The 26,519-nt window shown below is 40.9% G+C and overlaps 1 protein-coding gene across 1 annotated transcript in view; it reads right to left on the bottom strand.

Annotated features, from left to right (window-relative positions):
* Positions 1-2,320: 2,320 nt before the first annotated feature.
* Positions 2,321-26,519, bottom strand: part of LOC126419029 (DNA repair protein RAD51 homolog 4-like) — a 205,099-nt gene continuing 180,900 nt past the window's right edge. The window contains exon 6 of the mRNA XM_050086130.1: positions 2,321-3,100. Within this exon, the coding sequence (XP_049942087.1) occupies positions 2,769-3,100 (332 nt within the window). The 3' untranslated portion in view covers positions 2,321-2,768. The remainder of the gene's footprint in view (positions 3,101-26,519) is intronic.

The following is a 26,519-nucleotide window of genomic DNA, read 5'->3' on the forward strand; positions in this document are numbered from 1 at the left end:
TCAAACCCATGGCCCCCACATGAGGGACTGTCATTGACCACTTGGTACAAGGACAGACAAATAAAATAATATAAAGTGAAATTTAAAAATGCTAAAGCAAAATAAACTGAAATAAAATAAAAATTAAACAGATGTAGGCTATAGTTAGAACAGGGATGCATTTACCAACAGTGTAGTATATAAATTCCCGTAGTTATAAATCTATGGAATATCCTAATGTGAATTTTGTGTTACTTTTGACTGAAGACAAATTGGAAAGGAGTTTGAAGAAAAATGGAAATTCCAAAATACATAAGAGGCTGCAGATGGATAGCATATAAGGATAACTCCTCCAGCAGATAATAACTAAGAAGGTTACCACAGTTTAGTTTAATTTGGTATAGTTAACACCACCTATGAATTTATTTTGCTTTAGTTTGGAGTGAACAGCCACATATCTAATTGTGGTGTCCTTTTGTACACACAAGTTTTACCGAAGGCTGGAGTGTAATAAGCTCAATATTCCAAAATTTGAAATAAGTGAGGGCTCAAAGAGCTGTAGAAAATGCCTTAGAATTTTATCTGCCAGATTCAGAATTTTCCATGCTCCTATTGCCTTGAAAGCAGAAAACAAAGTTAATTTTGTTTATTGCATAATTTCTTATGAAGAAATGGTGGTTCTGCTGACATTTCACAGACCTGGAAGCTCCTGGCACCGAGCAAAGTCATGCAGCAGGATTACGAATAGGGCACAATAGGAAATGTTTTTCAGAATCTACATTTGTTTCCAATTTCATATATATAGCACTGACTGATTTAAATTCTGTTATGAACAGGTTGTGGAATGGGATGTATTTAAGATAACATATATTGGTACAGGTTTGACATAACACAACATTAATTATAAAATTGGATTTTTGTTGTAGAGCTATATTTGTACTTAACCACGGTAGTGAGCTACACCTACAAACACTAGAGTCACTATGTGTTGTGACGGTTTGTCCATATGTGACATAGATGGCCATAGCAATTCTTGAGTTCGTGGGAAGGATAGCAAATCATAATACCTCAATACTGAAATGTGTACATCATCACTTCCAGATCCTGAGTGCATTGACTGCTTAACGTTCTTCACTTCTCTTCTGTATGTGCTCCCATGGTTGTTAATTTTCTTTAGAACCATTTCATGATCCGCATTATGTTCGAAATACTGACATTTGGAAACTAATTTCTCATAGTATAAACCTTTTTACCGTGGGGACTATAGTCTTTGCTCTTAATTTTCCATACACTTGGCAATGATTTATGCAGTTCTACGAATACAATCATAAATTCACGTGTGTAATGACGTAAATCCTGCGAAGATTACTGCTAGCTTTACTTCAAGGCAAAACACAGAATGGTGCCACTGGGCAAAAATATGCATAGCATTTACATGCTCAGACTTGCACAGATTTGTCTGAACACAGACTGCAACACAAATTTTTCAGTCAGTGATTCACTGATATGCAACAATTTGTCAGTCAAACACTGCTCATGGAAGTAGAACTACCATCAACAAGAATGAGGGTATGTGTTGAGTGACAACCACATGAAGTATTCCTCTTAAAAATATTCAGCATTACTATTTCACTTCTTATTGCTTCTAAAAGCGAATCAGCTTAGATGATAATTATGTGCTCAGCACTCTGGAAATTTACCTTTATAACTTCTCACAATAGTTTCCTACAAGTTGTATCCTCCAGTGTGTTCCCTCAAACTACCTGGTGAAGGCTCTACAATGTGTTTCCTTACGTAATTTGTTCATGAATGCTTTGTAAGAAAAAGTGAAATGATGGCTATAGATGCTTGATTTGCTTTTGGGAAAACAAATAATAAGAGTTCATACCTGGTTATCAGATGGAAGCTGGAGTGTTTGGACTTGGGATGGGTCAAGAATATGCGCATTCACATTGACTTTTGAGCAAATAATCTGTCAATCCTGTACAGGTTGTTTTTCTTGGAATATTTTGAAAACCTCAGAAATGTACATTGAGTGGGCCAATCTGCTGTTACAAGTCTGATTTTCTTAGAGTGTGTAACAACAAAAGTGAAAATCATTCTTTCAACACAGTCCTTGCATTTCCCATTGTTGATGTGATTACCATTTCTGCACTGGTTAACACTGATGTAGCCATGTTTTGTCATAATTTATGATCCTGAATATCAAAATATCAGAATTAAATTTACCAAACATCTGCTGGCTTGTAGGCTTTCTTTTCCTGTATAAGACAGCAGCATTAACTACCAATTTTTAATGAGGGTGTGTTCTCAAAGTATGGAAGTTTCATTAGACAAAAAATTAAATACACAACTGTTCACATTTTATTGTAAGCTATTCACTTCCCTCAACTTTATATCTAACCACTGTATAACAATATATAATGCTACAAATGTACTATTTCAGCATTATTACAATTTCCCTGAGTTTCTTAATGCAAACTTATAAATTATGGAACATACTGCAAAGAATACTAATACAGAACACTGGGAATCAAACAGTTCTTCAGTAATATAGTACCAATATTTTATCAATACACCACTTATTTGAGGAATGAGAATTTTGTACAATAATAAAATCACCACAGATTGCACTTAAAACTTACCCATATATGAAAAATGAATTAGCATGGCATAAAAGATATTTAGCACAGGAGAAAAGTGTTGCATGCTTAAAATGTGAAATATTTCACATTTGTCAATAACTGCAAGACAAAATCAATTACTTTTCTCAAAAGATATAACAGCACTCATAGACTATCTCTCCCATTTAGATTCACTTTACAACTTCTTCCTAGTGGTATACTGGCACTTTTTGTAACTGTTATTTGAGCTTCTTGGCTGCATGGCCTCTTTTCCACAAGAAGTCTTGTATTTGGTAGATGTAACCAATACTTTCCAAGAGCGGGTTTCACATTAGAATAATTCTTTGTTTCCTCACAAGCATTCTTAATTTTCCCTTCTGAAAGCAGTCCATCTGCTTCAAAATATTGTATAGCAAGATTTACTACAAGGAATGCAATATGGTGCTCCTGAGCCAGATGTCTTATGAGATTACTTAGATGGTTCATTTGTGGTAAACCTGAAAAGAGTTAAGAAAAAAATGACAAATTACATGCATGCTTTGATGAGTGCCGCGAAGGGCCAGTTTAAAGCCCAGACGACTGCTTGGGGCACCAATCTGGGAGGGGAGCCAGAAATGCCCAAGTGCAATATTTGTTCACAGGGTATATCATAATTAGTAGCAAAAATCAACCAATTTCCATGCTCACTAGATTTAGATTCATTTATAAAGGTCTTGCACAGCAGCTTATGTGTAAGGCAGTGTGCGTATTGTGAGTGGGGGGGAGGGGGGGAAGGGGGGGGGGGGGGGGGGAGCAGCGCAAATGACATGTCGCTTGTGGAGAGTGGAAGAAGCCCAAAGGATATGTCACTTGTGTAGAACAGTGGACACACCAAGTGATATGTCACTTGGTGATGGCACTCTTAGACCATCCTTTTGTATATGCACAATAAAAAGTACAATCACATGAAGCATTGATTAAAACATCTTCCTGTACACAGAATGCCCCATTTGTCACCCAGTATCACTTCTGACTGGAATAAATGAACCACAGCCTTCGTCACGGTTTTGATCATCATGCCCTGGAATTAGGGACATCCTGTCTAAGATTCTTGCCACCCCTCCTAAAGTGGAGTTCAGTCACCCACCTAACCTCAACAAGTCTCAGTATCCCTTAGCCACTCTCAGCCCTTGCCACAGCGATCATATCCATGTGGAAGACTCAGGTGCAAAACCTGTCCAATCCATCCACCTAACACTTCCTGTTCCATTCTTGTCATAGGGTCATCCTGCCCCATCAGAGCTAAATGTGTAACAGTCAATTTTTGTGCCCATCTGCAGCTCAACATGTCACCTTTACGATGAGCAGCAATCTACCTTTTTCCTAATATTGTTGAAGTGAAAAATAGATGATTAACAGTACAGACATGAATAGAACAGGTTTTGAGATATACTATAGAAGATTACATGGGTAGAGTGAGTAACTATTGAAAAGTTTTGGATCAGATCAGGGAGAAAATTGATTTATGGTGGAACTTGACTAAAAGAAGGGATCAGTTGATAGTTAGGGGAAGTGCGGAGGGCAGTTAGGTAAAGAGGAAAGAGGGAGACCAAGGCTAGACTATAGTAAGCAGTTTCAACTGGCTGTATGGTTCAATAGTTACACAGATATGAAAAGACTTGTACAAGAGAAACTAGTGTGGAGAGCAGTGTCAAGCAACTCTTGGAAATGAAGACCACAAAAACTGCAAGCTTTCAACATCTGCATATCACCACATCAGTGTGACGCAGTGACGTACAACTTCAGATTAATAAGTTCAAATTTGGTTGATGAAAGAATTTAATTATTGGATCTATATGAGCAATAAAAGGGATGATGTCACATATTTTATATCTGCATGTTGCTCATCCCACTGATGAAGCCCAGACGACTTAAAATTTAGTGATCTGTCTGTATGATACTTTTTGGCAACAGTATGGGCTATGTTCTGGAACCAGCTTTTGTGCTCTCTCATTACTACAGCCCCTTGTTCACCCGCAACAGCATGGACTATTTTCACATGTACTCACATCTTTGCCAAGATGGCATCAGAATTCAGATTTGGTTATCTACATGGGTATAAACACTGTGGCAATATCTAGAGGAAGTGTAAACACAAACTCAACTTTCAAGGTGACTCATTCCGTAATGTTATAAAACAGTATTTTGTCTGCATGCTAAAAGTAAATTATGTGGAAAGTCCAAGAAATACTAGTTCAAAAAAGTAAAAACTAATATTTACTTCAAGAGGGGCATCTTAGAATCAATTTTATTCTGTGAATATTTGATCTTATGTTTGTGATCTAAGAGTTTCAAGGTTTATACTATTATGCAGCTAACTGTAGCCTTCAGTTCCACCAATCGCAGTGAAAATATGTTTACATTCTGAGTGCCTCTCCTGTCCTATACAATATGACAATTTTGTTTCTGAAATGGTCACCATTTTCTCCTAAAGCACTACTCCTAGCTCATGCAGCATGTTGTCTTAATGATAACAAATTGCTGTTTCGCTGACTGCTCTCGCATTGTCATAATAATGACTTATGTTGATAATAAAGATGAGTTGCTCAGTATCACACTTTGACTGAGGAAAAGTTAAGAATATTTGAGTGATGTAGTTAGAAATTATCATGTGTGTTTAGTAGGACAACTCAGACCACTTTTGAAAGTCATGACAATCAGAGTTGACAAACATTTCTCCAGAAGCAGAAATAAAGCCATAGACAGCTCTCAAAGTCTTTTACTTGCTCTCCTAGCTGAAGCCTGTTCAAGCCAGCCCTCAATTATTCTGGCCTACAACACCCCTACCAAATACATAATTGAGTTTTATTATGATTATGACGTGCTTCAGTTCACTACCTGATAAGATTATATGAATGTGTGTAACATTGTACACAACTAGTACTTTCTTATGAGCAAAATAGACTATGTGTTTTGTGATTGTATTACTGTACATTTATATGCACAGTTATATAATTAAGGTACACAGGGTGATTTTTCCCAACATGTACGAACACTAGGGACTGATCAATCCATTGACCAAGGAAGACATGACTGAGATGTGTCCGGATGTTAACAACGAAGTGGGCTGGAGCACCATCATGTAGCAGCCACATAAACCTTCGAACTGTCAATGGCACTTCTTCCAGCAGGTGGGGCGAAGACATCCACAAGAAACACTGACAGTTCCAGCCTGTTAGACAACTTGGAAGGAAGACTGGTCCCAAAATACGGGCAACAATTATCATGGCCCACACATTCCAGCTGCACAGATGCTGATGATTCGCTGTCACAATACCATGGGGGTTCCGCATACTATCCCACAGATGACTGTTCTGAAAGTTGAAGATACCATTCAGTGTAAAGGTGGTCTCATCTGTGAATAGGATGGATAACACAAATCCCAGAATTGTGGTCGCTTGATGAAGAAATCAGTGACGAAACTGCTACTGGCATGGAAAGTCTGTTGCTAGTATGCGCTGCACATGCTGTAAGTGATAAGGGTAGTAAAAACTGTCATGGAGAATGTTCCACACAGTCATCTCCCTCACCCTGTAAAGGCAGAACAACTACCTGGTACTGACATAGTGGTTGCCTTCCACAGTTTTAATCACATTTTCCTCCAACTGTGGTGTCAGACCATTTCAGGTACGTCCTTCCTGATTTCCTGCTTCCTGAAATGACCCTGTCTCAGACAAATGGCGATATAATGTTGTAAACATTAAATCCTGTGGTTGTTGTTGGAGGGGATGGGTTTCCTGATACAACCTTGCTATCCGCTGCCCACTGCCATTTGCCTTTCCCTAAGTAAACACCAAGTCGGCAAGCTCTCGATTCGAATACAGAACAGTTGTATGCAACACTGTATTACATACAATATATGGTGTGTCAAACAATGGAAAATCCAGGATGGAATGTAACAATACCAGAGAAGGAAATTTGCTACTCACCATATAGCAGAGATGCTGAGTAGCGATAGGCACAACAAAAAGATTCACACAATTAAAGCTTTCGGCCATTAAGGCCTTTGTCAGCAGTACACACACACACACACACACACACACACACACACACACACACACACACACTCTCACTCACTCGCGTAAACGCAACTTGCATACACGTCTGCAGTCTCAAAGAGCTGAAACCACACTGCAAACAGCAACGCCAGTGCATGATGAGAGTGGCGACTGGGTGGGGGTAAGGAGGAGGCTGGGGCGGGGAGGGGGAGGTATAGTATGGTGGGAGTGGTGGACAGTGATGTGTTGCAGTTTAGACAGAGGGCAGGAGAGGAGGTGCAGAGGGGGGAGGGGGCAAGTAGCGCAAAGGAGAGAAATAAAATGAAATAAAAAGAAATTAAAAGACTGGGTGTGGTGGTAAAATGATGGCTGTGTAGTGCTGGAATGGGAAGAGGGAGAGAGTTGTATGGGTGAGGACAGAGACTAACGAAGGTTGTGGCCAGGAGGGTTACGCGAACGTAGGATGTATGGCAGGGAAAGTTCCCGCCCACGCAGTTCAGAAAAGCTGGTGTTCGTGGGAAGGATGCATATGGCACAGGCTGTCAAGCAGTCATTGAGATGAGGGATATCATGTTTGGCAGCATGTTCAGCAACAGGATGGTCCACATGTTTTTAGGCCACAGTTTGTCGGTGGCCGTTCATGCGGACAGACAGCTTGTTGGTTGTCATGCCTACATAGAATGCAGCACAGAGATTGCAGCTTAGCTAGTAAATCACATGACTGGTTTCACAAGTATCCCTGCCTTGGATGGGATAGGTGATGTTGGTGACCGGACTGGAGTAGGTGGTGGTGGTGGTAGGACGATGTATGGGACAGGTCTTGCATCTAGGTCTATTACAGGGGTATGAGCCATGAGGTAAGGGATTGGGAGCAAGGGTTGTGTAAGGATGGACGAGTATATTGTGTAGGTTCAGTGGACAGCGGAATACCACGGTAGGAGGGGTGGGAAGGATAGTGGGCTGGACAAGGTGAGTCAGCAAGAGAAGTGAATCAGATGCAACATTACTAATTACTATGGCAGGAGAGGGTGCTAGGGCATGAGATATGATGAACGGTACCACCCTGTAGAAGGAAACCATGCATACTGTAACTGTGGCTGCGTGGTACAGTGCATATTAGACCGCAGTCTCTGTAACAATGTATGATTGAATAAATGGTCTCTAGCGTGGAAACCATGCATTTCTGGATATAAGTTCATTACACCTTTTTTGTTCATTTAAATTCATTAGACTCGTGGTCTAGGGGTAGCGTCCTTGATACATAATCAAAACGTCTTCGGTCCCGGGTTCGATCCCTGCCACTGCCAAAAATTTTGATAAATAATCAGCATTGGCGGCCGAAGACTTCCGGCATAAGAAGTCAGCCTCATTCTGCCAACGGCCTTGTCAAAGAGGGCGGAGGAGGGGATAGAGGTTCAGGGCACTCTCTTGTCCTAGGGGTGGGAAATAGCCCCTAAAGGCGGAAGAATCAGCATTGATCAACGACATGAGGATGCAGAAGGCAATGGAAACCACTGCATTAAAGACACGTAACATGTATCCACAGGACATGTGGCCTGTAATTGAAGAAGTGTCAAGATGATCTCTCCATTGGCAAAAGATTCCGGAATAGTCCCCCATTCGGATCTCCGGGAGGGGACTACCAAGGGGGAGGTTACCATGAGAAAAAGATTGAATAATCAACGAAAGGATAATGTTCTACGAGTCGGGGCGTGGAATGTCAGAAGCTTAAACGTGGTAGGGAAACTAGAAAATCTGAAAAGGGAAATGCAAAGGCTCAATCTAGATATAGTAGGGGTCAGTGAAGTGAAGTGGAAGGAAGACAAGGATTTCTGGTCAGATGAGTATCGGGTAATATCAACAGCAGCAGAAAATGGTATAACAGGTGTAAAATTCGTTATGAATAGGAAGGTAGGGCAGAGGGTGTGTTACTGTGAACAGTTGAGTGACCGGGTTGTTCTAATCAGAATCGACAGCAGACCAACACCGACAACGATAGTTCAGGTATACATGCCGACGTCGCAAGCTGAAGATGAACAGATAGAGAAAGTGTATGAGGATATTGAAAGGGTAATGCAGTATGTAAAGGGGGACGAAAATCTAATAGTCATGGGCGACTGGAATGCAGTTGTAGGGGAAGGAGTAGAAGAAAAGGTTACAGGAGAATATAGGCTTGGGACAAGGAATGAAAGAGGAGAAAGACTAATAGAGTTCTGTAACAAGTTTCAGCTAGTAATAGCGAATACCCTGTTCAAGAATCACAGGAGGTATACTTGGAAAAGGCCGGGAGATACGGGAAGATTTCAATTAGATTACATCATGGTCAGACAGAGATTCCGAAATCAGATACTGGATTGTAAGGCGTACCCAGGAGCAGATATAGACTCAGATCACAATATAGTAGTGATGAAGAGTAGGCTGAAGTTCAAGAAGTTAGTCAGGAAGAATCAATACACAAAGAAGTGGGATACAGAAGTACTAAGGAATGACGAGATACGTTTGAAGTTCTCTAGTGCTATAGATACAGCAATAAGGAATAACGCAGTAGGCAGTACAGTTGAAGAGGAATGGACATCTCTAAAAAGGGCCATCACAGAAGTTGGGAAGGAAAACATAGGTACACAGACAGTAGCTGCGAAGAAACCATGGGTAACAGAAGAAATACTTCAGTTGGTTGATGAAAGGAGGAAGTACAAACATGTTCCGGGAAAATCAGGAATACAGAAATACAAGTCGCTGAGGAATGAAATAAATAGGAAGCGCAGGGAAGCTAAGACGAAATGGCTGCAGGAAAAATGTGAAGACATCGAAAAAGATGTGATTGTCGGAAGGACAGACTCAGCATACAGGAAAGTCAAAACAACCTTTGGTGACATTAAAAGCAACGGTGGTAACATTAAGAGTGCAACGGGAATTCCACTGTTAAATGCAGAGGAGAGAGCAGATAGGTGGAAAGAATACACTGAAAGCCTCTATGAGGGTGAAGATTTGTCTGATGTGATAGAAGAAGAAACAGGAGTCAATTTAGAAGAGATAGGGGATCCAGTATTAGAATCGGAATTTAAAAGATCTTTGGAGGACTTACGGTCAAATAAGGCAGAAGGGATAGATAACATTCCATCAGAATTTCTAAAATCATTGGGGGAAGTGGCAACAAAGCGACTATTCGCGTTGGTGTGTAGAATATATGAGTCTGGCGACATACCATCTGACTTTCGGAAAAGCATCATCCACACAATTCCGAAGACGGCAAGAGCTGACAAGTGCGAGAATTATCGCACAATCAGCTTACCAGCTCATGCATCGAAGCTGCTTACAAGAATAATATACAGAAGAATGGAAAAGAAAATTGAGAATGCGCTAGGTGACGATCAGTTTGGCTTTAGGAAAAGTAAAGGGACGAGAGAGGCAATTCTGACGTTACGGCTAATAATGGAAGCAAGGCTAAAGAAAAATCAAGACACTGTCATAGGATTTGTCGACCTGGAAAATGCGTTCGACAGTATAAAATGGTGCAAGCTGTTCGAGATTCTGAAAAAAGTAGCGGTAAGCTATAGGGAGAGATGGGTCATATACAATATGTACAACAACCAAGAGGGAATAATAAGAGTGGACGATCAAGAACGAAGTGCTCATATTAAGGAGGGTGTAAGACAAGGCTGTAGCCTTTCGCCCCTACTCTTCAATCTGTACATCGAGGAAGCAATGATGGAAATAAAAGAAAGGTTCAGGAGTGGAATTAAGATACAAGGTGAAAGGATATCAATGATACGATTCGCTGATGACATTGCTATCCTGAGTGAAAGTGAAGAAGAATTAAATGATCTGCTGAATGGAATGAACAGTCTAATGAGTACACAGTATGGTTTGAGAGTAAATCGGAGAAAGACGAAGGTAATGAGATGTAGTAGAAATGAGAACAGCAAGAAACTTAACATCAGGATTGATGGTCACGAAGTCAATGAAGTTAAGGAATTCTGCTACCTAGGCAGTAAAATAACCAATGACGGACGGAGCAAGGAGGACATCAAAAGCAGACTCGCTATGGCAAAAAAGGCATTTCTGGCCAAGAGAAGTCTACTAATATCAAATACCGGCTTTAATTTGAGGAAGAAATTTCTGAGGATGTACGTCTGGAGTACAGCACTGTATGGTAGTGAAACATGGACTGTGGGAAAACCAGAACAGAAGAGAATTGAAGCATTTGAGATGTGATGCTACAGACGAATGTTGAAAATTAGGTGGACTGATAAGGTAAGGAATGAGGAGGTTCTACGCAGAATCGGAGAGGAAAGGAATATGTGGAAAACACTGATAAGGAGAAGGGACAGGATGATAGGACATCTGCTAAGACATGAGGGAATGACTTCCATGGTACTAGAGGGAGCTGTAGAGGGCAAAAACTGTAGAGGAAGACAGAGATTGGAATACGTCAAGCAAATAATTGAGGACGTAGGTTGCAAGTGCTACTCTGAGATGAAGAGGTTAGCACAGGAAAGGAATTTGTGGCGGGCCGCATCAAACCAGTCAGTAGACTGATGACCAAAAAAAAAAAAAAAATCCTCTCATCAGTCAATCCCTAGAATTTTTACATGGTGGAAAAAAATCACCTTGTACAACTGTCTCAAAAAAATTCAAATATGAAAATTCTCACATCAAACTTTTACACTGAGCCTACCGATGGTATGGATAGTTTAGGTATTGACAAGTATTACACAACATCAAGAAGTAGCCAACAACCACCCTTCCACCATTTGTTTTAATGGTTTGCTGAGTGGAGTATTGTGTGTAGTCAGGCTAGTTTTTGACAAGTGAGTTGCAGCCAGGGAGAAATCCGGAAAAATGTATGATACTGTTTAAAAAAATTCATGGAGAATAAGCTAATTGTAAAAAGTAAACTACAATGTTTCATATGCAGTAGAGAAATTATAGTCAAACATTCATCTTAGTAAAATAAAAAAAAGAATTTTAATCCACTGGATTTTGACACAATAAAAGCAGCTTTTAAAAATTTGTCTTGCTATCTTTCCAGTAAGATCTTAATGAAATCCTATCCTCGGTTAACATTTTGTGAAATGTAAAATACACGTGAATAAAGTGCAGAGCATATTCATCAGAATAACTAATGATCAGTAAAAATCAGAACAGATAAAGTAGGGCTGCAATGAACTGATTATTAAATTAATTGTAGCTTCTGCAACCCAAGTAAAGATCCTCATTTCAGATTTAAATCAGGCAATGTTACTTTATTAAACACAGTTATATGCAGAATAGTAGTAATTATCACAACAGTGAATTTAGTAGTCATTACAGTATCATTTTCAGCATTTTGAGTCACATTATTCAAATTTAATTTGACTGAGAATCTTATAGTCATTAAGCACAGCGGGTAGCCACCTCAGTTAAGATGTGGTTTCTCTTAACAAGGACAAGTGAATCTTGTGAGCCAGAAGCTGCAGTTCACAAGCTGACTGGAATACATTAGTTTGTATAATGTCACGGAGTGCCTTGCCAACATTTGTCAGTTGTTCTGCTGATAGGAGAATTTCCTATGATGTGATGGAAACTATGTTGGTGGTGTCAGAGAAAATTACAGTTTCTAGAGCTTTAGGCAGGGCACAGTACATCAATGAGTAGTTCTACTAGGGGCAGAGTGGGCTGAACTAGGGTAAAGGTCCATGGTTGTGGCAAGATGTGAAGTAAAATTGTAGTTGTGGACTGGTGAAAACAACCTGAAGTCAAAAAATTTCAAGGGTAGCTATAAAATTGAGAGCACAGAGGTGGTGCTGTATGTGGTGATTAATTTTGGTACTGTAACAGTTTCTCAAGACAGCAGTCTTGAACTCATAAAGATCAGCCAAACTATGTTTCAAGTGTGGAAAAACTGCATGATATTTGACTTATGTTCCCATGCACAGGTGTGGAATTGCACTAGTACTTTCAGGCTCATGAAGACCAGTTTTGTGGGGTAACACAAGATATGTGGCAGTTTTTAGTTGTGATAGCTGACTGGCATTTGTAATTTTCAAAGAAGACTATATGGAGACTTAGCAGAAGCTGGTGTTATGAATCAAATCAAGCAAAAAGGGGAGGTATTGGTCATATAAACAGACTTTGTGAGGCTTGTTAAGGCGAGAATAAAAAATACTATTTTCATCCAAATTGTTGTGTTTGACTGTCTGTGCTGTTGGTGTTGGCTGAGATTTACAGTGACACAGAATGATGCTAGCTGGGGAGAATGGTAATGGTGTATGTTTCCAGTTCAGTGGTCAGATTTTGGATCTTCATGGAATGCAAAAAAACGAGAGTTGATACCAAAGGTAGTACAGAAATGGTAACATTTTTATCCTTGTCTAATGAGTCTAGGAGAGGCTGGCAATCCTTATCTAAATTATTTTAACAATACTCAAGTGGTGATCTGTGTCTGGGAATAAATGTCTCACTCATCAGTAGTGGCATAGTTGCATCACACTTGGAGATTACATGCTCCATCATATAGGAAATGACAGCAACAGATGGTTGTTATTGCAATGAAAAGAGAGAAACTTCACCAAAATAAGTCTTTAAAAATATTCAAAAAGACCACCAATGACATGCACCTCACAGATGAGACTATTAAAATGCCATGGATCAACAACCGAAGCATTTGGAACAAATTCCAAGTGTTGAAAGATGATGTAAAATGTAGGGAAGATCACATCCCACAAGGTACAAAAAGCTGGCTAAAATCCAAAATGACAGCAGCAAGATTTTTGGGGTAACTTTTAGTGTACATAAAAAGGCCAGGCTAATGGGAAATGGAGGTAATGTATCTGTTTCAGTACACAGTACATCAAAAATCCACTGAGACTGAAATTGAAGCTGCATGTGAGTGCATCTGGACAATACTTGGTTTCAAGGGTGAGCACAAACTCATAACCGCATATTTCTGTTGACCCTAAAATGTGTGCCCTGTCATAACAAAAAACCTTTAGAAAAAAATCTCAGCTTGCTTGCACATACATTTCCCAATCATGTAGTCATCACTAGAGGAGACATTAGTGATTCAACAATTAAATGGAAAAATGGCAAGAAATTTATTTGCAGTTGTGAATAACATCAGACTCCAGCAGGACAATGTACTCGTGACACTAAAAATTTGTGCCATTCCAAGACATGCGTGCATGGCTGAAGGACACTGCAATATACACTGTAAAATTACCGGCACTACAATATGGTGGAGACATTTCAGTTTTGTAAGTGATGGGTGTGACAAGGCATCCTGTGAAACAATACTATTTACAAATTTAAAGCAATTGTGGGCCTGCAGCTGGTTATCATTTATTACACCCTTAGACATTTTGACTGGAAACCTCACATAAGCCATTTAAGATTGATGAAGGCAGCTCTTGTCCTGCAATTTATTAGTGTACTCTGGCTGTGTTAAGATTGTGACGACAGACTCACCACACTATCCGGTAGCAGGATCATCACTCGTGGAACTCAGTTGTCCTCAGAGATGCTGCTCAGTCCTCTAACATCTTTGTTTAGCAAATTGTGGAAATGATTGGGTTTCAAGCATTAGCCAATTGATACCCACTGTCATGACTCATTATATTTCCTAGCAATCATACATTCCTGGAAATGGAAAAAAGAACACATTGACACCGGTGTGTCAGACCCACCATACTTGCTCCGGACACTGCGAGAGGGCTGTACAAGCAATGATCACACGCACAGCACAGCGGACACACCAGGAACCGCGGTGTTGGCCGTCGAATGGCGCTAGCTGCGCAGCATTTGTGCACCGCCGCCGTCAGTGTCAGCCAGTTTGCCGTGGCATACGGAGCTCCATCGCAGTCTTTAACACTGGTAGCATGCCGCGACAGCGTGGACGTGAACCGTATGTGCAGTTGACGGACTTTGAGCGAGGGCGTATAGTGGGCATGCGGGAGGCCGGGTGGACGTACCGCCGAATTGCTCAACACGTGGGGCGTGCGGTCTCCACAGTACATCGATGTTGTCGCCAGTGGTCGGCGGAAGGTGCACGTGCCCGTCGACCTGCGACCGGACCGCAGCGACGCACGGATGCACGCCAAGACCGTAGGATCCTACGCAGTGCCGTAGGGGACCGCACCGCCACTTCCCAGCAAATTAGGGACACTGTTGCTCCTGGGGTATCGGCGAGGACCATTCGCAACCGTCTCCATGAAGCTGGGCTACGGTCCCGCACACCGTTAGGCCGTCTTCCGCTCACGCCCCAACATCGTGCAGCCCGCCTCCAGTGGTGTCGCGACAGGCATGAATGGAGGGACGAATGGAGACGTGTTGTCTTCAGCGATGAAAGTCGCTTCTGCCTTGGTGCCAATGATGGTTGTATGCGTGTTTGGCGCCGTGCAGGTGAGCGCCACAATCAGGACTGCATACGACCGAGGCACACAGGGCCAACACCCGGCATCATGGTGTGGGGAGCGATCTCCTACACTGGCCGTACACCACTGGTGATCGTTGAGGGGACACTGAATAGTGCACGGTACATCCAAACCGTCATCGAACCCATTGTTCAACCATTCCTAGACCGGCAAGGGAACTTGCTGTTCCAACAGGACAATGCACGTCCGCATGTATCCCGTGCCACCCAACGTGCTCTAGAAGGTGTACGTCAACTACCCTGGCCAGCAAGATCTCCGGATCTGTCCCCCATTGAGCATGTTTGGGACTGGATGAAGCGTCGTCTCACGCGGTCTGCACGTCCAGCACGAACGCTGGTCCAACTGAGGCGCCAGGTGGAAATGGCATGGCAAGCCGTTCCACAGGACTACATCCAGCATCTCTACGATCGTCTCCATGGGAGAATAGCAGCCTGCATTGCTGCGAAAGGTGGATATACACTGTACTAGTGCCGACACTGTGCATGCTCTGTTGCCTGTGTCTATGTGCCTGTGGTTCTGTCAGTGTGATCATGTGATGTATCTGACCCCAGGAATGTGTCAATAAAGTTTCCCCTTCCTGGGACAATGAATTCACGGTGTTCTTATTTCAATTTCCAGGAGTGTATTTCCATACATTCTTTAATAACAGAGTCCTAAAAAATGTTTCTATGGGCAAAATTATTGTTTTACCACACTCCATCAGTTGTCCAGTGGAGCTACAAGATTCAGGAATAGCAAACTTGATGTGCTGCAAAAAGCAACTGCAGCATTGATATTTGGTGCAGCATGCCTCCATGGTGCACATTATCTGGTCTATGTAATCCATAACACACTGACATGGTATTTTGTAAATTCCAGCCTTCCACAATAATAAGTAATCCTGCACAATTTCCAAAAGGTCTGCAGTATAAGATAGTGGGTGCAAAACCAGTTTAATCTAAAACTTGTGGATTCCAGTTGTCTTGAAAGAAATATTGCCAACAAAAGGAAGAAAACTAGGAACTTTGTTGGCATGATCTCCTCTGTTTCTACATCCTGGTTTTTGGTTCTTAAAAGTGCATGGCATGTTTCCCTTCTTATTCTTCTGCAGTGCCCAAAGGAAGGTATCAACTGAATTTTTCACCTACATGAAAAGCACAACCTTAATAAATTTGGTGAGCATGCTGAAGAAACTTACAACACTTGCCTTTGGATGCTGCAGAAAAAATAAGAAGAGAAACCTGTCATGTGCTTTCGAAAACTCCTCCTCCAGGCAGCAACTGATCCTCTGCAGAAAGGGCCACACTGCACAGTCTTCATGAGTATCCAGCCATAATGGTACTTAAGTCTAACAAAGGTAATTCAACAGTACTGCAACCTTGTAGTCTGTATGTGGATAAGGTGCATGGTCTATTAAGTGATTTTGTGTATAAGAAGATTGATTATGACCATACAGGACATGTGCAATAGAGAACTTCTACATTCTTGATTTCTTCCTTATTACCTCAAGAGCCATCAAGAGGTTTAGATCACATGACTGCGTAACGCCCAGTCTGTATGGTCTTCCTAAAATACGTAAAGATAATCTACATTTACGACCAACAGTAAGCAACATTGGTGTTCCTACATACAATTTAATCATGCATATTTCTTTCTTCTGAGACTATTACTAAGCAAGTAATCACATCATATATTAGACTTGACTGATTTTTCAATCGATTGGGGTCTCTTTATTTAAGAAGTTCAGACTGTTTACTTAGCTTTGATGCAGTATCACTTTTTATAAAGGTCCCTCTGCAGAGTCTTTGGCACTAGGTGGTATTAAATTTCAGGTGGACATTATTGCTTTGTTCTGGAATACTGTCTCTTCAACTTCTTTTATCTTCATGAAGAATTTTTCTGAATAGATTGCACAGTGCTTTTTATGGAAGATTTTGAGAAGAGAGCACTGTAATCAGTGACCTTTAAACCGCCTGTATTTTGTAGGTGTGTGGACGATACTTTCACAGAGTGGCCTCATGAAGAAGATAAAGTGACAGAGTTTTTACACCACTTCAGCACCAGTCAAAAGAACATTCAATTCACAAACGAAATAGAGAAAGGACGCTCTGCCTTGGACATTTTGGTTAGATAGATAAATGAAGGCTCTCAGTGGTACTCAGTTTATAATGAGCCCACTCATGCTTACTCGTATTTACAAGCATTAAGTTGTCACCATTTGTTGCAAACTGTTAAGCGTGCTTAAAACACTTGTGCACAGAGCTCACACAGTCTCAGATTCAGATAGTTTCATGAAGAGCTGGCCCACCCAAAGGCAATACTTGAGAAAAATGGGTATTTTATCCAGCAACGTCTCAAAAATGAGATCGACAACAAGTGCAAAATGGCTAAGCAGGGATGGCTAGAGGACAAATATAAGGATGTTGAGGCTTATCTCATGAGGGATAAGATAGATAGTGCCTACAGGAAAATTAAAGAGATCTTTGGAGAAAAGAGAACCACTTGCATGAATATCAAGAGCTCAGATGGAAACCCAGTTCTAAGCAAAGAACGGAAAGCAGAAAGGTGGAAGGAGTATATAGAGGGTATATACAAGGGCGATGTTCTTGAGGACAATATTATGGAAATGGAAGAGGATGTAGATGAAGATGAAATGGGAGATATGATACTGCGTGAAGAATTTGACAGAGCACTGAAAGACCTGAGTCGCAACAAAGCTCCGGGAGTAGACAACATTCCATTAGAACTTCTGACAGCCTTGGTAGAGCCAGACCTGACAAAACTCTACCATTGGGTGAGCAAGATGTATGAGAAAGGCGAAATACCCTCAGACTTCAAGAAGAATATAATAATTCCAATCCAAAGAAAGCAGGTGTCGACAGGTGTGAAGATTACCGAACTATCAGTTTAATACGTCACAGCTGCAAAATACTAATGCGAATTCTTTACAGGCGAATGGAAAAACTGATAGAAGCCGACCTCGGGGAAGATCAGTTTGGATTCTGTAGAAATGTTGGAACACGTGAGGCAATACTGACCCTAGGACTTATCTTAGAAGAAAGATTAAGGAAAGGCAAACCTACGTTTCTAGCATTTGTAGACTTAGAGAAAGCTTTTGATAATGTTGATTGGAATACTCTCTTTCAAATTCTGAAGGTGGCAGGGGTAAAATACAGGGAGCGAAAGACTATTTACAATTTGTACAGAAACCAGATGGCAGTTATAAGAGATGAGGGGTATGAAAGGGAAGCAGTGGTTGGGAAGGGAGTGAGACAGGGTTGTAGCCTATCCCCGATGTTATTCAATTTGTATGTTGGCTCTGAGCACTATGGGACTGAACTTCTGAGGTCATCAGTCCCCTAGAACTTAGAACTATTTAAACCTAACTAACCTAAGGACATCACACGCATCCATGCCTGAGGCAGGATTCGAACCTGCGACCGTAGCGGTCGCGCGGTTCCAGACTGTAGCACCTAGAACCGCTTGGCCACTCTGGCCGGCAAATTGTCTGTTGAGCAAGCAGTAAAGGAAACAAAAGAAAAATTCAGAGTAGGAATTAAAATCCATGGAGAAGAAATTAAAACTTTGAGATTGTTAAGGCTTTTGTGGCCACTTGTTGACGCTCTGGAGCACATCGGTTCCATTTTCCCGCAAGACATCGAAAAGCTCTTCCATGCACGTCTCCCCATGAGCTATTTCACATGGAATGGCGATTTCTACAAACAGCTGGAAGGCGTCGCCATGGGTAGTCCTCTTAGTACAGTGGTGGCCAACTTCTTCATGGAACAATTTGAAGCACAGGCACTGGACTTGGCGACTTGCAAACCTAAGGTGTGGTACAGGTATGTCGATGATACTTTCGTGGTGTGGAGCCATGGTGAAGAGCCATGGTGAATAACAGCTCAGTGACTTCCTAAGACACTTGAACAACCTCCATGCCAACATAACATTTAGCATGGAATAGAAAAGGACAAGAATCTGCCATTTATAGATGTGCTGGTCACAAGGGATGGCGAAAACCTGGGACACAGCGTGTATCGAAAACCGACACACACGGACTGATACCGGCACAAACTATCAAACCACCACCTGAGCCACAAAAAAGGCATGATTAATACACTCATAACGAGAGCAGGGCAAATATGTGAGCTGCAGCACCTTAGACGAGAAATGCAACACCTATAAAGTGTTCTGAGGGCAATGGGTTCTCCACAAATTATATTAGAAGTGTAACAGAGCCAAACACTCAGCGAAGTAAGGAATCAGAAAAAGAAATGTTGGGTACGGCCTTTCTGCCATACATTCCCAGAGTGATGGACGGCATCGGCCCTATATTGCGCAAACATGGCATAAAGACAATTTTCAAACCGACAAAGAAGATCAGCGAAGGAGAAAAGGGACCCACTTGCAAAGTCGGGAATATACCATATACCATGCACATGTGGAAAAGTTTATGTTGGAATGACTGGACGATCAATTAACACCAAGATCAAAGAACATAAGCGACATTGAAGGTTGGGGCAGGTGGAGAAATCGGCCGTGGCAGAGCACGCACTGTGTTAGACTGACAACGTAATAAAATTCGCCAACACTGAAGTTCTGGCTGTAGAGAAGCACTATCACATGTTTGTTCAGAGAAACTGTAGAAGTACAAAAACATGAGAACAGTTTCAACAAGAAAGGTAAATGGATCCTGGCTTCCCGTACTGCAGCAAACGACTGTTGCAGGTAGCAAGAGGAGAACAGCACCGGAAATGACCGCAGAGAAGCCCTTGAACGTTGGCGCGCCAGGTTTCATATAGTCTGTGGCCGCGAGCTCGGCTCCAGTTCACCACCGGCAATGGAGGATGAAGCTTTGACAAAGCCAGCCACTCGTGCTGGTGAAACGTCAGTAAAATCATTAGATGAATGTTGGCTGAAGAGCCCGAGACAGGAGCCAATAGGCAGTTTGTAAAACTTTGAGATTCACCAATGACATTGTAATACTGTCAGAGACAGCAAAAGACCTGGAAGAGCAGTTGAACAGAATGGACAGTGTCTTGAAAGGAGGATATAAGATGAACATCAACAAAAGCAAAACGAGGATAATGGAATGTAGTCGAATTAAATCGGGTGATGCTGAGGGTATTAGATTAGGAAATGAGACGCTTAAAGTAGTAAATGAGTTTTGCTATTTGGGGAGCAAAATAACTAATGATGGTCGAAGTAGAGAGGATATAAAATGTAGACTGGCAATGGCAAGGAAAGCATTTCTGAAGAAGAGAAATTTGTTAACATCGAGTATAGATTTAAGTGTCAGGAAGTCTTTTCTGAAAGTATTTGTATGGAGTGTAGCCATGTATGGAAGTGAAATGTGAATGACAAATAGTTTAGACAAAAAGAGAATAGAAGCTTTCGATATGTGGTGCTACAGAAGGATGCTGAAGATTAGATGGGCAGATCACATAACTAATGAGGTGGTACTGAATAGAATTGGGGAGAAGAGAAATTTGTGCCCAACTTGACTAGAAGAAGGGATTGCTTGGTAGGACATATTCCGAGGCATCAAGGGATCACCAATTTAGTATTGGATGGCAGCGCAGAGGGTAAAAATCGTAGAGGGAGACCAAGAGATGAATACACTAAACAGATTCAGAAGGATGTAGGTTGCAATAGTACTGGGAGATGAAGAAGCTTCCACAGGATAGAGTAGCATGGAGAGCTGCATCAACCCAGTCTCTGGACTGAAGACAACAACAACAACATCCAGCATGTTAAGAGGGTACTGTCAATTAAAGACAACAAATAGGAAGTTGATGGTGCCAAAATCTTAGGTTTTCTTCCTTTGTTAGTAATAATTTTTTCAAGATGTCAGAATCCTATAGAAACCTTTGGTTGAACTGATTTCTGTCCACTGTCTACTATTGTGGACCTTCTGGGACAATGAAGAATGATTTGTTTTTGTGGAAGGCTGGAATTTATAAAATACCATGCCTTTGTAGTATGGCTTACATAGGCCAGACAATGTGCAATGTGCAAGAACTTTGCACTGAACATCAACAAAACACTTGCCTTTTGCAATCAACCAAGCCTGCTATTGCTGAACAGTGTAGCTCCACCAGTCATTCAATAGAGTATGATAAAACAATAATTTTGGCCACAGCAACATCTTTTTAGAACTCCATTATTAAAGACTCTGTGGAATATGCTCGGCAGAAAATCTGATGAACTGTGACAGCAGGTACAAGCTGGACAATGCATGGAACCCCATCGTTCCTACAATTTGCTCTAAAAGAAGATATCAGAGTATGCTGATGGCTACTAGGAGTGCCAACAGTGAGACAGGTGATTTCTGCAATTCCAAAAGCGATGGCACTGCCTGCTACGTCATGTGGTCAGTTTGTCACCGTACTCTTAATGCATGGGAGTAATACATTCAGTGTGCTAATAATCTGCATGATGGGTGAAGTCTTCATCAGTGTTCAATGGCTCACCTGATGATGATCGGCAGGTACAAATTTGAAATAATGTGGAGTGCAACAAATGAGGATCTGCTGCAAGCCCAAAGCTTCTTCAAACATTCAACCTGCTGGTAATTTTTTTTTTAAATTCACAATACTAAATGTTTTCCCTAAAAATTACTTATGGCAGATAGTTTAGAAGCCTACCTGTTAAGGAAATATATTTGATCTATTAGAAACAAATATATCCTACTTCTTTGATGGTGTTCACCCTGGAACAGGCATCAGTGACAAGAGTCAGTTTTAGCCAGAATGATTACCAAAGAAAAAAGGGCAACTCAAACAAGCAGGACATTAACATATTCTATGAACAAGATAAAGAGGCAGCAGTGTCATAACTCATTGAAGAAACTGATACATTTAACTCTTGGCAGAAGCCTGTAGAGGAACAAAGATTCAAGGTTACAAAAATACTTAATCAAGCAAATGATAGATATGTGCCTAGTAGAACATTTCAGGGTGGCAAGGGCCAGCATCACTCGAAGCCTTGAATGATCTCCATAACAGAATATTATCGAAAGAGTTCTTACAAAACCCAAAGAAATTCTGGTCATACGCAGAGCTGTCTGTACTGTCCAGACAATTATGTTTGATGAATGAACTGAACTTTAGAGTAGGAATGCAAAAGCAGAAATACTGAACTTGGTTTTCTAATGATCCTTTGTAGTGGGAAATCTCAGAGCACTGCTCCAATTTAATTTTCACACCACTGCACAAATGACTGATATAGATATTAGTGTTAGTGGTGATGAGAAGCAGCCGAAATCACTAGAATGTCTGTAGCTCCAAGGACTGACAGAATCTCTTTCAGAATCTACACAGACTTTTCTGCTAACATAGACCCTCTTTTAACCATAATCAATTGTAGACTATTCAAACAAAAAAAAGGGGGACCCAGTAAAAGAAGAAATCACATTTCACACATGTCTACAAGAATGGTATCCACAAAACTACCATCCACTATTACGGATTACTGACATCCACTGTTGAAGAATCTCAAAACATGGGCCATGGCATTTAGGCACTGAAATACACCTTGTCTTCTGAAAAGCATTTAATTCAGTACCATACTGATGCCTATGAACGGAAGTGTGGTTACATAGCACATCAAACAAAGTGAATGTATTTCGGATTTCCTAGTAGAAAAGATGCAGCATGTTATCTCCACTGGAGAATCATCGACAAGTGTAGAAATAACTTCAGGAATGCCCCAAGGAAGTGGGTTGGGGCCTTTGCTGTTCATACTGTATATCAATAATTACACTTGTGATCTAGCGGTAGCATCTTTGATTAGTATTCAAAACATCATTGGTCCCAGGTTCAAAACCTGACACCACTTAAATTTTTATAAATAATCAGCCTTGGTGGCTGAAGACTTCCAGTGTAAGAAGTCTGTCAATGGCCTTGTTAAAGAGGATGGAGGAGTGGACAGAGGTCTATGGCAGTCTCTTGTCCTTGGAGCAGGAAACCGCCCCTAAAGGCGGAAGAATCAGCAATTATTAATGGCATGAGGATGCAGAAGGTAATGGAAACCACTGCATTAAAGACACATAACATGTATACACAGGACATGTGACCCATAATTGACAAAGTGTCATGATGATCTCTCCATTGGCAAAAGATTCTGAAATAGTGCCTAAAAGATTCTGGAATAGCCCCCCATTCCGATCCCTGGGAGGGAACTCCTGATGGGAAAGTGACCATAAGAAAAAGATTGAATAGCTAACAAAAGAATAATGTTCTACAAATTAATTATATCAATTTCTGGATTCATTTATAAAATGATAATGTAAATTAATAGAAATTCGTATGCCAAGAAAATTTATAAGCCCTTTGGAATTTTGTTAGTACTGCAGAGTGAGGGAGTAGTGGACATGCCTCTGATGTGATCAGATGTGTGTTTAGTTTTTGGAAGAACAATATAATTTTCTGCTTTGTTGATGTGGAAATCGTAAAGACAGTGTTATACAGAAAAATGTGAGAGAATAAAATTTTTAGCATAAAACAAAAAAATACAAGGCTCACTTCAAATGTATTATGTCAATTGGAACCAAGAGAACCTATAGTGTTAAAAATTTCAGCTTCAAGAACCAGTCCCAAGACATAAAGAACTGAAGCCAACTACAAGAAAAGATTATAAGTAAAAATTTTATTGTAAATCTTACTCCTCTTGAAGCTTATTAATAGAGTTAACCATAAAGACAGTGACATTCGACAAATGATGTGAGGGAGGGTTAGATTACAGTGTGTAGAATGTATGAGTCTGGCATCATACCATCTGACTTTCAGGAGAATATCTTCCATACAATTCTGAAGACTGCAAGAGCTGGCAGGTGCGAGAATTATCGCACAACCAGTTTAACAGCTCATGCATCCAAGTTGCTGACAAGAATGTTATACAGAAGAATGGAAAAGTAAATTGAGGATGTGTTACACGATCATCAGTTTGGCTTTAGAAAAGGTAAAGGCACCAGAGAGGCAATTCTGATGTTGCAGTTGATAATGGCAGCAAGACTACAGAAAAATCAAGACACTTTCATAGAATCTGTTGACCTGGAAAAAGTGTTTGACAATGTAAAATGGTGCAAGATGTTCAAAATTCTGAGAAAAATATGGGTAAGCTATACGAAGAGACATGTAATACACAATATCTGCAAGAGCCAAGAGGGAGTAATAAGAGTGGATGACCAAGAAAGAAATGTTCAGATTAAAAAGGGTGTAAGACAAGTACGTAGTCTTTTGCCGCTACTGTTCAAACTGTACATCAAAGAAGGAATGATGGAAATAAAAGATAGATTCAGGAGTGGGGTTAAAATTCAAGGTGAAAGGATATCAACAATACAGTTCACTGATGACTTTGCTATCCTGAGTGAAAGTGAAGAAGAATTACATGATCTGTTGAATGGAATGACCAGTCTAATGAGAACAGAATATGGATTGACAGTAAATTGAAGAAAGATGAAAGTAATGAGAACTAGCAGAAATGAGAACAGCAAGAAACTTAACATTAGGATTTATGGCTACGAAGTAGGTAAAGTTATGAAATTCTGCTACCTAGGCAGCAAAATAAAGAATGATGGACAGAGCAAGGAGGACATCAAAAGCAGACTAGCAGTGGCAAAAAGGGCATTCCTGGCCACAAAAAGTCTACTAGTGTCAAATATAGGCCTTAATTTGAGAATGTACGTTTGGAGCACAGCATTGTACGCCAGTGAAACATTGACTGTGGGAAAAGCAGAACAGAAGAGCACTGAAGCATTTGAGATATGGTGCTACAGATGAATGTTGAAAATTAGGTGGACTGATATGGTAAGGAATCAGGAGGTTCTGTGCAGAATCAAAGAGGAAAGGAATATGTGGAAAACTCTGACATGGAGGAGGGACAGGGTGATAGGACACTTGTTAAGAAATCAGGAAATGACTTCCATGCTACTAGAGGGAAACTGTAGAGGACAAAAGCCATAGAGGAAGACAGAGACTGGAATACAACTAGCAATTAATTGAAGACACCCGTTGTAAATGCTACTCTGAGATGAAGAGGTTGGCACAGGATCAGGAGACTGATGACCCAAAAATAAATAAATAAATCTGCAAATTCAATCAGATCTTGAAAAGATATCAAAGTGGAGAAAAGATTACCAGCTTGCTTTAAATGTCCATAAATTTAAAAATGTGTACACTCAACAAAATGCAGAAAAGTGGTGTCCTATGACTTTGACATTAATGTGTCATAACTCACACAAATACCTGGGTGTAAAAATTTGAGCGATTTGAAATGGAGTGATCACAAAGACTCAGTTTTAGATTCATTGGAAAGATAATGAGGAATACACTAAGTTAACAAAAAAGATTGTTTAAGAGTTCTTGTGTGACCCATTCAAGAATGTTTCTCAAATGTGTGAAACATGACTGATGGGGGGATTAAATTTATACAAATAAGGGCAGCATAAATAGTAACAGGAGTGTTTGACTCATGAGAGGGCATCAGAGGAATGCTGAAATGCCTAAACTGGCAGATTTTTGAAGACAGATGCAAACTTTTCCATAAAAGCTTACTTTCAAAGTTCCAAGAACCTCAATTAAGTGAGGAATCTAGGAACATAGTAACAGCCTCTTATGTTATCATTCCAATAGGGAATGTAGTATAAGCAGGGCTGAGCCCCTGCACATTTGGCATTCGGCCACCTCACTCACAGATGTGCTTTGCGGGCCACATATGGCAGCTGCTTTACCTCAGGAGGTTGTTTATCAACAGGAGATTCAGTGGCCTGTTTGCCGCCACACTTCTTGCAGCTGCTAGAGCATCTGGGAGCACAAGATGCACCAATACACAGCATAAAGGGCACAGCAAACAGTGCTGAAGCTGCTGGCACCTATTTGCGTCAAGTGTCCAGAAACTGTATTCCTCCATTGATGGCTCAGCTTTTTGACAGAATTTCACACTCTGTGCCACAGACTAACCACTAGCCATCTCAAGTATATGCTTTGGACCACAATGTCTGCCACTGCCACTGCCACTGCTGCTGCTGCTGCTCCCATCAGACAAAGTCATCTCACCCCTTCACTGTGATCATTCTGTACCAGGACCTGTGTCTCAATAGTCCACAAGCACACAGCCTCATGGCACAGAGCTGCTGATCATCCACAGTACCTCCCAACGCATGACAACTTCTGACAATCGTGGACTCTGTCATAGCGGGCAATGGCTGCACATAATCAAGATGCGCTTTTCTGTTGTACTCAAGTTTGGAATTTTGTCCTCTAAAACTGTACTGAGTTTAGTTCAAGTTTAATAAACAAAGAGTTGTTGTTGCAGCATGTAAATTTATCATTACCAATCACACCACTTGGCTGGGGCTATACAATAGACTAATTACAGCTTGCTCAGAGGCATTTAAGGAATCACTGTTCCTGCACTCAATATGTGCATGGAACAGGAAGACCCTTAACATATGGTACGGAAGTACTCTCAGACCATGCACTCACAGT

Source organism: Schistocerca serialis, chromosome 1 (genome assembly GCF_023864345.2).
Source record: "Schistocerca serialis cubense isolate TAMUIC-IGC-003099 chromosome 1, iqSchSeri2.2, whole genome shotgun sequence".
Taxonomy (NCBI): Eukaryota; Metazoa; Arthropoda; class Insecta; order Orthoptera; family Acrididae; genus Schistocerca; species Schistocerca serialis.